The sequence below is a fragment of the Hipposideros armiger genome, unplaced genomic scaffold (genome assembly GCF_001890085.2).
Source record: "Hipposideros armiger isolate ML-2016 unplaced genomic scaffold, ASM189008v1 scaffold_29, whole genome shotgun sequence".
Classification (NCBI taxonomy): domain Eukaryota; kingdom Metazoa; phylum Chordata; class Mammalia; order Chiroptera; family Hipposideridae; genus Hipposideros; species Hipposideros armiger.
The window spans coordinates 5,328,528-5,344,373 of NW_017731379.1; the positions used below are offsets into that span (position 1 = coordinate 5,328,528).

The following is a 15,846-nucleotide window of genomic DNA, read 5'->3' on the forward strand; positions in this document are numbered from 1 at the left end:
CTGAGAAAAGCAGTTTTCAGTCTTTTGTTTTGATAGAATAAATTTGCTGTGATATCTTGACATACTGGCTAGCATCTTTTTCATGAGACTTTTAATTACTATTATTGAAAGTTCCCTGATATATATCACAAAGCACATTAAATTCAGAGGTTGATATTGCACTAGAAGAATGAAAACAAAACTTGGCAGAATTTCAAGCAAGAGTTGCCTGATAAGTAGTTACTCAGTGGGTAGAATTGGAATCAGAAAGGTGCACTGAGAGCTAACTAACCATATTGCGTACTGTGCAAGTGCATGCTCCTTATCTGGTTTCCAACAGTCACTATGGCATTAGTTTACTGCTTTCACAAGCTGTCTGAATTACTGAAGGAGAGATTCCCTCATGAGTAGCCTTTGGCTGCCATTTACAAGGTTGCGTCAATAGTTCAATAAACACATGTGCTTAGAGCTTTGTGTGTCTGCACGTGGATAACACTTGGTGGGCAGCAGGCAGACCAGGGCGGGGGGGCAGTCAATACCTCTGTGCAGTGGGGATGGAATGAGTTTTATGGGCTTCCTACCGCTTCATCAGATTTCTAATCAGATTTCAAGTGGGCAATAGCAGAAGCTTAGTAAGATGTAATTTTTGTAGTTGGTGGCATTTCTTTGATCTACCCCCTATCAGAAATGTTGTCTTTTCATATCTACATGTTGTATAGGGATTGGGGCAGAGGTAAAATGAGTCATGATTCCTCTTTGTCCCTTGTTTACTTTCATCCTGGAATCCATAAAAAATTACTAAGGGCCTCCTACAGACCTATGCTCTGGGCCAAATCTCTTCTCCACCATTTGTTGCAGTCAAGTTCTTTCTTGAGGCCCCTAAAAGCAAGGGCTAGTTTTATTTTTTAATCTTTGCCCTTGGGGCCAAACATATGAATGCTTTTATTGAATAAATAAGCTAGCCACCACATTTACTGCTTATTCCATTGCTTGCAGTGAAGGGATTCCAGCAGTTATGCTGAGATGTTTTTTCTCTGTAAGGATGGCTATATTAATGCAGAAGTGAGGCAGCTTTCAGTGCTTTGATGAAATACATCCTAGGTCAGAGAGCAAAGTGAGCAAAACCAAAAACCGAACGAAGAGACAAAAGGGAGAATGGAGCGAAGGCAGATTAGGAACACATCTCCTGGTCTGAGACTGGACTGCTTGCGGTCCAAACCATGCTTCACTCCTTTGTGTCTTAGTATAGACCTCTATAAAATGAAGGTATTAATAGGTATTATCTCAGGGTTATTGTGCATAGTAATATATTTAAAGTGCTTATAAATGCCACTACACAGTAAGTGCTCAATAAGTGTTAGCTATTGCTTTCATCTTTGGTATACATGGTGATAAATTTGCTCCAATGAGAGTGGGAGGGTCCAGGACATTTGGAGACAGGCCATTGGGATAGAATCTCCCAGTACACGTGTTGGGGGTGTTTTCATTTTTAACCATCACTTCTTGGTTAGTAGGAGAGACCCTCCCAAGGCCACCCAGTGTTGATGGTTGAGGCAGGCCGTCTTCTCTGAGCTGAATCCTTCCCATCAGCCACTGGACGGTTTAGTAGTAAGGCGTTGGAGTCACCTTAAGTGACCTTAATTTCTCTTCTGGCCTTTGGGATCAGGAACAGGGAAGGGCTACTGAGCAAGAGGCAAGGGTATATGCATCCTCGGGCCTGGAGCAAGCTCCGGCTGAATCTTGGTTTCCCTGCTTCAAGGGGAAGAGCTCACCAGGAAAGCAAGACCACAAACCCCCTCTGGCGCCCGCCCACATCGCTGAAAGAACCATTCCCCCGCGCCGGGGGCGGAGCCGGAAGGGGCGGGGCCGTGTTCGCGCGGCGGGCGTAGGGGGCGGGACAGCTCGGCTGAGGCCTTCCTCCCGCGGGATGTGACCGATTTCGAATAGGAGGGTGGAGGCCCGGCCCGAGGCCGGCCAGATTGGAGGCGGGTCCAGGCGTGGCTAGGACGGAGGCCGGGCGGGGGCTGCCGCGGCGGCGACGAGAAAGCGGCCGAGCCCCTGAGACCTGGGGCGGAGCTCCGCTAACCTAGTGCCCCGCTCGCCGAGCGAGGTGGGCGGGCGACTCGGGACCATGGCCAGGGCTGGCATGGAGCGGTGGCGAAACCGGCTAGCATTGGTGACGGGAGCCTCGGGGGGCATCGGTGCGGCCGTGGCCCGGGCTCTGGTCCAGCAGGGACTGAAGGTGGTGGGTTGTGCCCGCACCGTGGGCAACATAGAGGTAAGGCTTGGCCCGGGAGCAGGTCGCTTTAGGGGGCGTCGTTTCCGCCGGTGTTGGGTCTGGGTGGGGGAGGGGTAGTGCCCGGAGTCAGGCTGTGAGGCTGCCCTCGCTTGCCTGCTACACCAGAGCCATTTGCAACGGACTTAGGGGCCTAGTAGGGCCCTTTTCTATTCCTGAGGGCAGGTCTTTACCTTCGCTTTTTTTAAGTCCAGTCTTTTAAGGAGCCTTTTCTCCTGACAGCCCTACTCCAGTGTACCAAACCTCTGACTCTAGGGCATCTTTCTCCTTCCCTCCTACCTTCCTGCCCAGGTTGAGGTCAGGGGCTAGCTAGGTAGCCAGGGAGAAGGAAAGTTTTCTGGCCTCAGTGCCTAAAGCTGGCTGCTGGATTGCTGCTTCTCCTTTCCAGACCTAGCTCACAAAGCCAAGCAAAGTGGCTGGCCAGCCAAAAGAGCAGGAGCTAGAGGTTTCAGTGGTGGTCATTTTTTTGCCCAGGTCTGAGGGTGGGGTTGGGGTGCAAGTGGAGCTTTTCTGAAGAGGCTGGTCCCTCACCCCCCCCCCCCCCCCCCAAAGCTGAGGATTAACCCCTCCCCTACCCAGTGGGCATAAGGGACTGACAATGGGATAGTCACAGGCAGAACTTTCTCGTTTCACCATCTTTAAGTGGGACCGAGTAGTTGAAATAGCATTAAACATGTGAACCCTAAGGGGACAAAACAATGTGGAACTGAAACTCCTGGTTTTTCTCTTAACGTGGGGTTGGGAGCCGAGTTTTGAACAACAAGGGCGCAGAGACAAGTTGGCCTTGATGGAGCATGGAGGAAGAAGAGGAGAAATTTCCATCATAGGTCATTGGATTTGCCTGGCAAGATCACTCTCAGGGCTTAGGCTCATGATTAGCTGCTAGGCATTGTCTCCACCATTGCTCAGGCGAAGAGTAAGGAGGCCTTGGGTGGGGGCAGAGGGAGAAGGTGTGCAGGAAGGAGAGCTGTCCCCTCCCCTGCTGACCAAAGGTATACTTTATAGTCTAGATAGTCCCAAGGTCACCGGGCTACACCACTGCCCCACTCTGCCCCTCCCTTTCACCTGTCTTGAGGAACTCAGGAGCCTTGGAGCCTAGAGGATCAGGCCAGGGCTTAGAGCACTGGATTCCCTAACTCTAAAGCCACTTTTGTCTTCTCTTCCTACTCTCCCACCCCAAACTAGCCAGGGAAAGGGGTCCCTGAGTCCCAGGGGAATCCCCAACCTGATCACCTAGCCCCATGATGACTCCTTTAATGAGGGGAGAATGCCTCTGCGGTGAGGGGACTGACATTTTTTTATTTCAGGTCATTTTTGAGGACAGATGAGGACAGGTAGGGCAATGAAAAGGCAGTGACAGGGAGATATATTGGGTTGTCGAGAAAGTCATGACGTATTTTTCTATGTTTTACGATGCAAAAATGCATCATGACTTTCCCGACGACCCAATATATTCTCAGCCCTTCCATTCTTTGCAGCAGGGGCTTTGAGTATGGAGAAGGAAGGGAAGAGTTGCCTGCCAGGTTTCCTTGACCACAGTCTGCTTTTATTGATGCATATTAAAACAGGCTGAGCCCTGGCTTCCTACAGAGAGAATCCCTATTTCCTGAGGTGATCTTGAGGAGGTAAAATTGGGTGAAGGGGGTTGCTTCTGAGTCCCCAACCACTATACCTTTTGAACTCTCGGAAAGTTAGAGCAGAAAATAATTTCCTAGGTCACCTGATCCAGCCCTTTACTCCCAGTTTGTTTGGGGAGAGGGAGGACTCCAGGCCAGGGTAGCTGGCCAAGCTGGCTTTCCTCTAGGGCACCCCACACTCCCCAACCCTCTCCTTCCAACACATGTACATAGTCACCTTCACGAGGCTCAGGTGCCCAGTCATTGGCCTCCAAGGCCACATAGCTTGTTTCTTCCTGTTTCTGAATGTCAGCTTTCCTCACAGCCATCTCTCAGTGGCTCTGCTTTCTCAGGTTTTTCTCTCTCAGGGCTCTTCCGTATGTTGAGGTTCCTGGTGATGTACAGGGGGTGTCAATGCATCCTGCCACCTGACTTGCCTCATAGTCTTCAGAGAAACTTTGGGGTGGAGGGTGGAACACCATGGGACAGAGAGAAAGAATCTGTCCTGACTTCCTGACCCTTCCTGTATGCAGGGCAAGGAGAGATTGGCCATCAGGCTCAACTGAGAAGTATGTGTGAGCACTCTAAGCCCCTGGCTGCAATTTGTGGCAGGAGGGTGATAGTTCAGATATAAGCCCTTCTGGGAGGGACTGGATGAGGCGATGGAGATAAGAGTTCGAGGCCCTGGCATAACCAGCTCAGTGACTCTTGGCACTGGTGGAAGAAGCATGGGGCGGGGTGAGAGGTACTTCTTACCTATGAGCAGAGAAGGTGTTCCTATTGAGAGAGAGGCAGAAAAGAAAGATCACTCCATTCCCAGGATCTCCGGTCCCTTTCTTTGGCCCCCTCAGAGCCCCAGCCCCTTCTTAGAACTGAAGACTTGAATTCATCCGTAAGGTTCCTCCATTTCCCCTCCCTCCCTCAGGGAGTGCGCTCATCCCCTGGACTTTGACCAAAGAGGACATACTTTGGGGATGGGCAGTCCCAACATCTACGTGACTGGAAGGTGGCCGCCAAAGGAGAGAGTTCTGTGCGTCGTGACAGCGGAGGGAGGTTGTCTCTGGCTGGGGAGGTGTGGGAGTGAGCAGCTCACCCCAGTTAGACCCCTGTTGGGTTTCTTAGGAGCTGGCTGCTGAATGTAAGAGTGCAGGCTACCCCGGGACTTTGATCCCCTACAGATGTGACCTGTCAAATGAAGAGGACATCCTATCCATGTTCTCGGCTATCCGCTGCCAGCACAGCGGTGTGGACATCTGCATCAATAATGCTGGGTTGGCCCGGCCTGACACCCTGCTCTCAGGCAGCACCAGCGGTTGGAAGGACATGTTCAATGTAAGGGCTGCGGGCCTGGAATGGGAGGCTGGGAGGAGAGCAGGGAGCCAGGGGTTTGTGCACCAGAGTGCTGCTCGGGATAGGACATCTTGCAAGAGGGAGCTTTGGGTTCCCACCGTGGAGCACCTTGATTGTCCCCTTGCTTCTTGCCCTACCAGAGGGCGAGTGAGTGGATGTTTGGCCATACCTTTTCCTCCTTTTTTCCTCCGAGCCCCTGGGCGCAATTCTTAAAGTCCAGGCTGATTTTCTTCTATTGGAAGAAAGACGGGTAGGGGGAGAACTGCTGTTTATTGAATGTCCCCCGATGTCAGCACTGTGTGAAGTGCTTGGAAACATGGTCTTATGGGAAGAAAAGGAACCAAGAGACAGGAGGCGATGTTCTCACCGAGCCCTGTCAGTAACTATATGGCTTCAGGCAGGTAGTTACCCTCTCTGAGCTTCAGTCTCGTCACATTTAATTGGGATGAACACACCTATACCATCAATATCTGGGGTCAGACACTCCAATGTCCCTTGGGGCCAGCTAGGTACATAAATGAGTGAGGCAGGTCAGGTGGGATCTGCGATAAGTGGAGAGCACACAGCCACGTCCACAGGCAGCCACTGCTGGTCTAGCATTGTTGCTACGGGGCAGTGTGGCCCAGGGTGGCCAGATCTTCTGGTTTCTTTGACGAGTGGGGATCCTGGATTTTATGTGACACCCTCCTCTTCACCAAAACCTCAGCTCCACACGGGCAAGGATTTTTGTCTGTTTTATTCTATTATAACCCCGGCCTGTAAACACTCAATAGATTATTGTTTGAATGAATGAAACCTTCCCACACATGTAAGAAATGAGTTTAAAATGTTTTATAACTATGTGTGGACCAAACACAGCCTGCAGGACATGGATTTTGAACTCCTGGACTGTATTATGGGGCAATATTAGGGTATGAAAGTATTCTGAGAAGTTGAAAGCAGTATGTAAATGGAACGCGTCTTTTCCCACCACAATTCTTTTCATATCTGCTCACGGTAGCTTTCACACCTGACAGGTGCCTGGGCCTGGGAATGAACAGTGAACACGAAGCACTACCCCTGCCCTCAGAGCCTGCTGGGAGACCTGAGTTGTGGTCTTTACCTGCAGTCGATGGGCCTCTAAACCTGGACCTCAACTTGCCCATCTGGAAAACCCCTAAGGCCCCTTTCAGCTTGAACATGATGTATTATGATCCTATTAGGGTCATCCTGTGAGGCATCGTCTCCACTCCCACCCCGAACCCTCCAGGCTTAGGAGATTCACTCCCCCGATGCTGAGGGATCTGTTTTTCCTACTCCATCTGTTCTCAGGGACTGAGCTCTGTGTCCCCACAAACCCACACTGCTCAGAGGACCAGAAACAGGGCTGAATGTCTCCCGTGTCCTTCTGCTGTGAATGCAGAGGCACGTTCACACTGAGGGTGTTCTGTCCTGATGGCTGGTTCTGACACCTGATAAAGAAAAACATCTAATCTCCCAGCTTGTCCCCAGAGAGGCGAGACATGAGGACCTGCAGAAAGCTTTATCTCTGCTGCTCCTGGTCGAGGCTAAGGGGTGGGGCTGGGCAGGAAGTTTAGAGCAGAGATACTTTTTCAGACCATGAAAGGTGGGGAATTGGGGTCACCTCTACCACAATAAGTAGGAGTGGGCAGGGGCCATGGAAGGCAGGAAGCCCCATGCATTTGGGAGGTCCCCAGCCATCCGGTGACAAGTGACCCCACCCTCTAAAGAGTCTCTGTGCCTAGTCTTGTAGATGCAACAGAAGTTAAAGGAAGGAGGGTCAGGCCTTCACGTCTCCACTGGTAGTCTCAAGGGAGGGGACAGGAAAGGAGCAGAGAGTAGCTGGGTGAGGTAAGGAGAGGCTAGAGTCTGTACTTGAGGAGACAGATGTTTAAAGCCATTCTAGGAAGGATTTTAGGCTGTTTAGGAGAGAGCAGGGCATTTGGGGAAGAAAAGGAAATGGTTCCCTAAGGCAGAGGTTCTACTGTTTACAGAGGAAACAGCCAAGACAGGGAATGTTCCTGAATCATGGGTGAGTTTAGGGGATTTTCATTCCTGTTTGCAGGGAGAGGAGCTGCCTCTGCAGTCAGCTGGGGCTGGTGGCTTTAGGGGGAGGGGCACCTAAGGCAAGGTGACCTGGGCCCATTGTTGGTCTCTGGTAGGACCTGGACACTGTTTGGGAATGCCACTCCCCCCCCCCCGAGTTCTCTGTGGCTCCCTCACCTGCTCAGATGGGCCCATGCTGGAGACACCCCATTGCCCTCCCTGGCCTGCAGGTGAATGTGTTGGCTCTCAGCATCTGCACACGGGAAGCCTACCAGTCCATGAAGGAGCGGAAGGTGGATGACGGGCACATCATTAACATCAACAGGTGAGGCAGGTGGCCGAGGGCTTGAGCAGATCACCACTCACCCTCCACGCCGGTGATCTGCTGCAGCTCATCGGACCTCTTTGGACCTGTTTCCTTGGTGGTAAAATAGGGATTTAATACTCAGTTAACACCCAAATGGCATGACTATGGTGAGGAAAAGAATATGTCAAGTGCCAGCCCCTCGTTGGTTGGAATGGGTGGCTCAGCCCCTTCTCTTTGCAGCCAAAGCCTGGGGGCTCTCCTGGCACTGAGGTTCTCCATTCCTCAGACTCTGGAATGCACCCCACTTCCTCGTACAAAGAAAGACTACACAGTATTGTTGGGTAGCTCGCAGTCCGAGTGGGGAGACATGGCCTCTGCCCCACAGAGATCTCCCAATAGAACCATATCAGTGAACAGATGAAACAGAGAGAATTCTGACAGCCTGCATGACCAGGAGAAAGGGTTCTGCAGTCAGCAGAAGGAGCACTGCTAGAAGAGGAGGGCTTTCAGGAGCCGCTTAAGTAACAAGCTTGGTTAGTTGGCTGCAAGGATGGCCTCTAGAGGTCCCCTTTAGAAGGCTTCCCTGCGGCATCTAGGTGGTGTGGTTGACTGGTACAGCAGAGGGCATCGCTGGTCTCTCGGGCGCATCACTCTTCTTTCTCCTTCCCTCCCTCTACTCAGCATGTCTGGCCACCGAGTGTTACCCCAGTCTGCGGTCCATTTCTATAGTGCTACCAAGTATGCCGTCACTGCACTGACAGAGGGACTGAGGCAAGAGCTTCGGGAGGCCCAGACCCACATCCGAGCCACGGTGAGGGTGTGGCCTGGCCCTGGTGGGATGGGGTGACACAGGCCCTCCCCACCCCCCACATAAACTGCCCAGGGGTCTATGTCCAGGGTGTGCGGCTTAGAACCCCTGGGAGTATACTGGGCACAGAGCTCCTGGGCTCTGCCACTACTTGTGTGGCCCTGCTCGGTATGTGTTTCACTGACTTTGATGTGAGAGGGGGCTGGCCTGAATGGAACATGGTGGGGTGAGACTGAAGGAAAGCAAAGGATTGTGGGAAACCAGGTGCATAATGGCTGGAAACAGGACTCTGGGCTCTTCCCTTGAAGGCCAAATGAGCTTGAGCAACTCACTGAACTTCTTTAAGCCTCGGTCTTCTCGTTTGTTAAATGTAGATGCTAATATCTATAAGGTTATAAGGTTTTTCTAAGAGACACCATTTGTCTAAGAGACACCTGGCTTATAGTAAGGGCTCTGTAGATGGTAGATAACATTGTGATAATCGCCAGTGGCAGCTTTGAAGGGAGGAGGCAGCTACTGGACATGGGGCAGCCATCACTGTGAAGCTGGGGTCCTGTGGCTTCCATCCTTTCCCTCCAACCTCCCCAAGAACTGGCCTCTGATTGGGGTGGGGGTGGGGCAAAGTTTGGCTCCTGAGCAGGCCCTCTCTGTTGGCCCAGTGCATCTCTCCAGGACTCGTGGAGACACAATTCGCCTTCAAACTCCATGACAAGGACCCTGAGAAGGCAGCTGCCACCTACGAACACATAAAGGTGGGGCCTCCCTCTGGGCCTGCTGAAGTCACTCACATTAAGTGAAGGCAGAGGGAAGGGAACCCTGGCCTTCAGACCCCATCTTTCTAGCCAGCCCATCACCGGTCCTGGAGGGTTGGGGTGGGCATATGGATGCTGGAGAGGACCCCAGTGGTGGGAGGGAACTTGGATCCATTCTGCTCTCGTCTCAACCCCCCTTTCCCCTGGTGCTCTCAGTGTCTCAAACCCGAAGATGTGGCCGAGGCTGTCATCTTTGTCCTCAGCACACCCCCACATGTCCAGGTAAGTCTGGCCTTGGCTGTCCACATGCTGGAGAAGCCCAACCATCCCCAGAGGAGACCAAGGAGGCCTTACGCGGGCGGGGGAGAGTGTCCTGGCTGCCTCAAGCCTTGTGCCTTCTGCAGATTGGAGACATCCAGATGAGGCCCACGGAGCAGGTGACCTAGTTTCCTGTGGGGAGTTCCTCCTCCTCTCCCCGACCCTCAAGGCTTGGTTCCTGCTTCTGGATTGTAGGTGTTAATTTCTGGACTCCTGGATTCCAGTTCCTCTCCCCACCCCCAACAAGGGTTATAAAATTTGTTTGAGGTCTTTTTATCTTGTCAAATTGTTTCCACCACAAATGTGAAAAGTGGGCTGGGGAGGGAAGGTAGTGTCCCTAATTGTTTTACCTATTAACTTGTTCTGGGTTCCCTTCTTGGGCTCCTTGGCCTTTGTTTGCTGTCCTTGGTCTTTTCCCTTTGACCTGGGGAAGGGACTGTGGCCAAAAGGGGGGCTTCTCCCTATCTTCTTGCATCCCGTCACCTGTCACTCAGGGATGAGGTGGCAGAGAGAGCTCCTCGCCTATCTGAATGGTTATCGAGGGCTCCAGGCTTCTTCCTCAACCTGCCCCACTGCCCCTTTTCTCCCCCTGTCCCAGTTCTCCAAGCCCATTTGTGGCTTCTCAGCCCCCAGTGGGGTCATCACTCTACTCTGACTGGCAGCAGAATATTAGGGCATGCCTGCCAAGTGAATTTCACTGTAATAATTAAAAAAGAAAAGTTGCAATATTCTACCTTGGTTTCAGCAGTGTCTTTCTATTCCTCCTTCTCTGTGGTCAGGGGTGGTCGTGTCTCGGAATTTCTCCCAGGTGAGTGGGGAAGTGGGTAGATTTAGGGCCTCACTCCTGGAGTGTGGATTACCTTAGGTAGCAGGTGTGGGTTTGGGTTGGGTCTTGAAAATGGGTAGGAGTTTGCCAGCCAGAAAAGAAGACAACAGGTTGTGCGAGGCTCAGGGGCCCAAAAGAGGATGCAGTGTTGTAGTAACAGCACAGAGGTTAGTGCAGGAGTGAGATGGGGCTGAAAAGATGGCTCCTGCCTGGATCCCTGGGGGGTCTGCGTGCGGAGCAAGGAGTCTGGTCATTACCTGTGGGCTAAGGGCATCTGTTGGCTTGTCAGTAGGCACAGGACAGGCAGAAAGTTGTCATTTAGAGAATCAGCCGCCACAGGATAGGAAGTTATTGCTGGGTTCTGCTAACTGGTGCTGTGGGTTTGACAAGATAGTTTAAGTGCAGAGGGGGCTGGAAGCAGGAGAAGCTTCTGAGGAAAATCACCAGCATCCGGTGGTGCACTGGAAGTGGGGAGGGAAGCACCACCACTGACCTGGTTGAACACATCCCTTTAACCTGTGCTGGTGCCTGGGTGAATGCAATGCTCAATCTTCCTGGAACCTCTAAGGGCGCAGAATGAAGCCTGTGGCAGGGTCAGCTCTGCGCTGATCACCGCCTCCCGCCGGCCGCGGGGCGGTGGAGGTCGGTCGCTGCTTGGCCAGCCCCGCAGGCGGCGCTGTAGGGACGGCCTGGCGACCGGGCATGCGCCTTGCTTCGCCGGGCAGGGGGCGGGGCCGCCAGAACCCGGAAGTGGAGCAGCCCACGTGGGGGTCGAGAAGGCGGTTGTGCTTCGGCTACCTGGTTCTAGGCAATTCTTCGAATGGGGAGTCTGAGTTGGTCTTCCCTCTGTCTGAGGTGACGGGATGAGGGCAGCTGTGAGGTACCTTTAACCCGTTTTGGGAACTGGTGAGGGCCCCGTCGGGAGTGACCACTTCTGAGGACGCAGCAGAGGCCATCGGCCATGTCACTGCTCTCGGCCCTCGGAGGCGTGACCTGGCTTCGCTCCGGTCACCTCCTCGCGCGTCATTTCTCCCAAGCGGCGCGGCGTGGGGAGCGGCCCGGTGGGGAAGAGCTAAGCCGCTTGCGACTGGATGACCTGGCACCGACCCCGCGGTCCGCGCAGGGATTGGAACTTCTGTTTGGTCTGTCCCCGTGTCTCCTGGCTCTGCGGGCCGCCCGCCGCCGCGTGGCTCGGCTCCTGCTTCAGGCCGGCAGGTCTGGGCTTCAAGGGGAGCGGGCCGAGCTCCTCCGCGCGGCTGAGGCGCGCGACATCCCAATTCTGCGGCCCAGACGGCAGAAGCTGGACGCTCTGTGCCGCTACCAGGTCCACCAGGGCGTCTGCATGGAGGTGAGCCCGCTGCGGCCCCGGCCCTGGACCGAGGCTGGGGAGGCGAGGCCGGGAGACAACCCCCAACAGTTGTGGCTTGTCCTCGAAGGGCTCCAGGATCCCCGGAATCTTGGGGCCGTGCTGCGCTCCGCTTACTTCCTCGGAGTGGATAAAGTCATCACCAGCCGGAGAAACAGGCACGGAAGTCCCTTAGTCCCCATGTGCCCCCAATTTCGAGGCGCAGCCGAGTGCCTAAGCACCTTGACCCTTTGATGATCCCTCAGTCAGGCCTCCCTATCGCTAGAATTCTCATCCCTAACCCATGGGGGCTGAGGGAGGATAGGGCACCGATCTTGAGATTATCCAGCTTCATATGTCGCTTGGGGTAACTTTACAGCTGCCCGCTCACTCCGATAGTCAGCAAGGCCAGCGCGGGGGCTGTGGAGGTGATGGACGTGTTCTCCACTGATGACCTGGACGGCTTTTTACAGGTAAGGGGGTGGGAGTCGCAAAGGAACCTGAAATAAGCTAAGTCCATCCTTTCCAAGGGCACACCTCTAGCAGCTGATGGGGGAAGGGGGCATGTTGGCATCACTTCCTACATCCTTCTAAATCCCTTTGGGAAGGGAAAGATCCCAAAGTTTTTAAAACCACAAGTGGAGCAGAATCTGAAGTTAGGGACATCTGGTGTTATTCCCTTCACTGCACTCCTTCCTCAGGCATACCTCTGCCCCTCCTGCAAGTCAGCCACTGTGCCTTATTGACTACTAGGTAGGCCTTCAGTAAATGGTTAGCTGGGAGGAGCTGGTGAACAGGAATCCTGGGTTCCTCCAGTTGGGGCACAGCTTGAAAGACTCTTTGCACAGTGATTAGTCTATGCCCTTCCCTTCTTCCCTCTCACATACACAAAACAAAACCCCACAAAAACAAAAAACTCACCATCACCGAAAACCCAACTTTGTGGGGCGCGGGGCAAACCTAAGTAAAGAAACCCCTCTCCTGGTGCAGGCTTGTCTTCAGCTGTGCTTCCCTTGTTGTACACAAGGGGGCAGTATTGCTCTGCGTTTGACGGTTCCTCTGAACATTCCACAGGTCTCCCAAGTTGCAGTCCTTATATCTTTTTTCTGTATATATTCATTTCTTTTTTTGTCATCCAGTCTCATGGCTTTAAATACTGTCTATATTTGAATGCCTTCCAAATGTATATCCTAGCCCAGCTCTTGCTGCTAAACCCCAGGTTCACATATCTAGTTGCCTACTCTGTAACAGCTCTCTTGCTGTCCAAGGGGCATTTCAAGCTGAACATTTCCAAAGCCCAGCCCGTGTTCCTTCTGCAGACTTACCCAGTCCGTCGACAGCATCTCTGTCCCTTCAGTTGTTTAGGCCAAAACCTTGGCGTCATCCTTGATTCTTTCTGCTCTCGCAGCCCATGTCCCACCTGTCAGCACATCCTTTTGGTTTTGTTTTTGTTTGTTTGTTTGTTTTTTATTGGGGAATTGAGGGGATGGGAACAGCGTTGGGGAATTGGGGGAAGGGGAACAGACAAGTTGCTGTCTTTTTTTTTTTTGTTCTTCAGTCTAGTTGTGGAGGACGTTGCTTCACTGGCCCAAGTTGGCACCATCATTGCGTTCTTCCCGGGCGAGGCAGATCAGTCACCGGCTTCTGGACGGCCGCTCACAGCAGCTGCTGGCTGCTCATGGTGGCTGCTGGCCACACACGGTAGCCCATGGCAACCCACTGCAGCAGGGGCTGCAGCCTACGCCGTCGCAGGCCACTCAGCAGCCCAGCTCTAGGTTGAGCTGTTGTTCAGCATCTTAGCTTTGGAGGGCAGTGTCACTGGCCCTCACATGTTGGATCCGAACCGGGGCCCTCTGGCATCCCAAGCCTGTTCTTAACCATCGTACCACTCGGCCGGCCCCCTTTTGGTTTTACTATGAAGTTATTTTCGTATTCTGACCATTTCTTACCATCTCCACAGCTACCATTCTAATACAAGCCCCCATCACCTCTTGCCTGTATTGTCGTGGAAATTTCCTAACTGGTCTCCTTGCTTCTGCTGTTGGCGCTAAATACAGCAGGCAGAGTGACCATGTTGCAACGTTAGTTAGACTATATTACTTTTCTGCTCAGAACCGTTCAAAGCCTTTGCATTTCTCTCCGAGCATAAGCCAGAGTCCTTCCAGTGTCCTTAGAGGCTCCACCTTATGTGGCGTTTTGTTCCCTTTCCTGTCTCAATGGCTCCCTTCCCACTGGCCACCTTGCCATCCTGCTGTTCCTCACACATGCCAGGTAAGCAGCCACCTCTTGGCCTTTGCACTTACTGGTCACTGTCTAGAATATTCTTCCCCCAGATGTCTTCACAGTGCTCCCGCATCTTCTTGAGGTCTGTATTCAAGTCACTCACTCCAGTGAGGCCCTCCCCGACCGCCCTCTTTGGTTCACTGCCCTATACCCAGTGTCTAGAATAGAGCCTGTCCGTTCCAGGCGCTGAATAACCGTTGACTGCATTGAATGGCTTAGCGAGGGAATGAACATATGGCAAGGTCGGGCTTCTCCTCGGCCAGGGCTCTGATGAAAGTTGGGTGAGCTAGAACGCGATTTCTTTTTCTCCCTTTTAGGCCAAAGCCCGGCAGGGCTGGCTGGTGGCTGGCACGGTGGGCTGCCCCGGGCCTGAGATTTCCGGGTCCTCTGAGATCCCTGTCATGAGTTGCTCAGAGTTCCTCTGGGACCGGCCTACTCTCCTGGTGCTGGGTAGGTAGATGTCCCTGCTTTTCCGTGCTCAGACGTGCATTTCCTGAGCGCCTGTGTACTCAGCTGGGGCATCCCTAATCCTCTGCCCTCCTGCCCTGCAGGGAACGAGGGCTCGGGCCTATCCCAGGGGGTGCAGGCCTCCTGCCAGCTTCTCCTCACCATCCTGCCCGGCTGGCAGCTGCCTCCTGGACTGGAGTCCTTGAATGTCTCCGTGGCTGCAGGTGAGTCTACTCTCTCTGTCTCCTTCTGATCACAGGTGTGTAGCTGTTTCATCCTAAACAAGTTTCTCGATCCTTCTGTGTCTCAATTGCTTTTTGTGCCAAATGAGGAAAACACATTCTTCTGAGGGTGAAATGAGGGAGTGCCTGGCACCTGGTCCTTCCTCTTCTCAGTTCTCTCTCTTCCCCGTGTCCTTCTGTCTGTCTGTGCAGGAATTCTTCTTCACTCCATTTGTAGCCAGAGGAAGGGTTTCTCTGAAGAGAGGAAGAGAGAGCAACTTCTCCAAGGCTCCCGAGAACCCTCAGCCACGTCTGGAGGGCCCACAGTGTCCTCAGGACTGTCCTCAGGGTCAGAAAAAGAGAGGCAAGGTGGGGGCTGACTTGGACTGTTGAAGATGTGCGTGTGGAGGGCAGGAGATGGGGTGCACATACACCCACATGTTCCAGTGTCCTGGAATCTCTTGCCTGAGTGTGCACCCAGGGCGGGCACCTTTGGACCTTTGTGGTGAAGACCAGAAAAAGTTCAGTTTCTTATTTTGAGTTTGGATTTGCAGTTGGAGATAGCAGCCCATTAACTTCTAGTATGTGCTTGTTCAGAGGGTCTTTTTCTTCCTACATCCTGCTTGGATGTCAGGGGGAAGTCTAGACATCAGAAGGGAATCAGGCAGTTCAGTCCAAGAACCTTGTTCCTCTTGAACCAGTGTGAGAACATAGAGGGAGGCCTGGGGGCTCTCTTGTGGGGCAGACAGGTGCAAATCCAGCTCAAACCCAGCCCCGCTGCGGGGGCCTCAAGCACGTGGCTTCATCTTTATATGCCTCAGGGCCCTTGTCTGCACCTCCCTCACTGGGCTATAGTGATAATCAAATCAGACACCACCTGACATCCAACAGGCACTCAACAGTTCAGCCTGATTCCTCCACTAGGTGGCAGCCTCGCTCTTTGGTCCACAGTCTCTTCCGGAAGCTCGGATAGCCACCTGGGGAGATTCCTTGCTGTGGTGCTCAGGAGGCAAGGGAAAGATTAGCGGATACCTCCCACTCCCCTGGCCCTCCAGTCTCCCCAGCCCAGCACACCGGTGAGTCATGTCAGCCTACCTCCACGGAAGGAACCAATGAACAGAGCCCTGGCCTTTGATTCTGGGAGGGTTGCTGTTGAATATACCATTTAGACCTGTTTGGTACTTCACCCTCAGGGCCCCTCGGAGCAGAATCCACCGGTGCAAGTAGTTTAGAGCAGCCTTGGCTACACATT

General features: G+C 53.1%; 2 protein-coding genes across 4 annotated transcripts in view; both read left to right on the forward strand.

Annotated features, from left to right (window-relative positions):
• The first annotated feature begins 1,906 nt into the window (after nt 1-1,906).
• DHRS11 (dehydrogenase/reductase 11) lies at nt 1,907-10,205 on the forward strand. Its single transcript, XM_019636726.1, has 7 exons — nt 1,907-2,257; nt 5,014-5,223; nt 7,518-7,612; nt 8,276-8,405; nt 9,062-9,154; nt 9,371-9,436; nt 9,559-10,205. Exons 1-7 carry the CDS (start codon nt 2,111-2,113, stop codon nt 9,598-9,600), a joined length of 783 nt encoding a protein of 260 aa, XP_019492271.1. The 5' UTR covers nt 1,907-2,110; the 3' UTR covers nt 9,601-10,205.
• A 95-nt stretch (nt 10,206-10,300) lies between these two features.
• Nucleotides 10,301-15,846, forward strand: part of MRM1 (mitochondrial rRNA methyltransferase 1) — a 79,769-nt gene continuing 74,223 nt past the window's right edge. For all 3 annotated transcript variants that reach the window (XM_019636725.1, XM_019636723.1, XM_019636724.1), the window contains exons 1-5: nt 10,301-11,822; nt 12,023-12,116; nt 14,244-14,376; nt 14,478-14,597; nt 14,808-14,963. In XM_019636725.1, the coding sequence (XP_019492270.1) occupies nt 11,260-11,822; nt 12,023-12,116; nt 14,244-14,376; nt 14,478-14,597; nt 14,808-14,963 (1,066 nt within the window). In that variant the 5' untranslated portion in view covers nt 10,301-11,259. The remainder of the gene's footprint in view (nt 11,823-12,022; nt 12,117-14,243; nt 14,377-14,477; nt 14,598-14,807; nt 14,964-15,846) is intronic.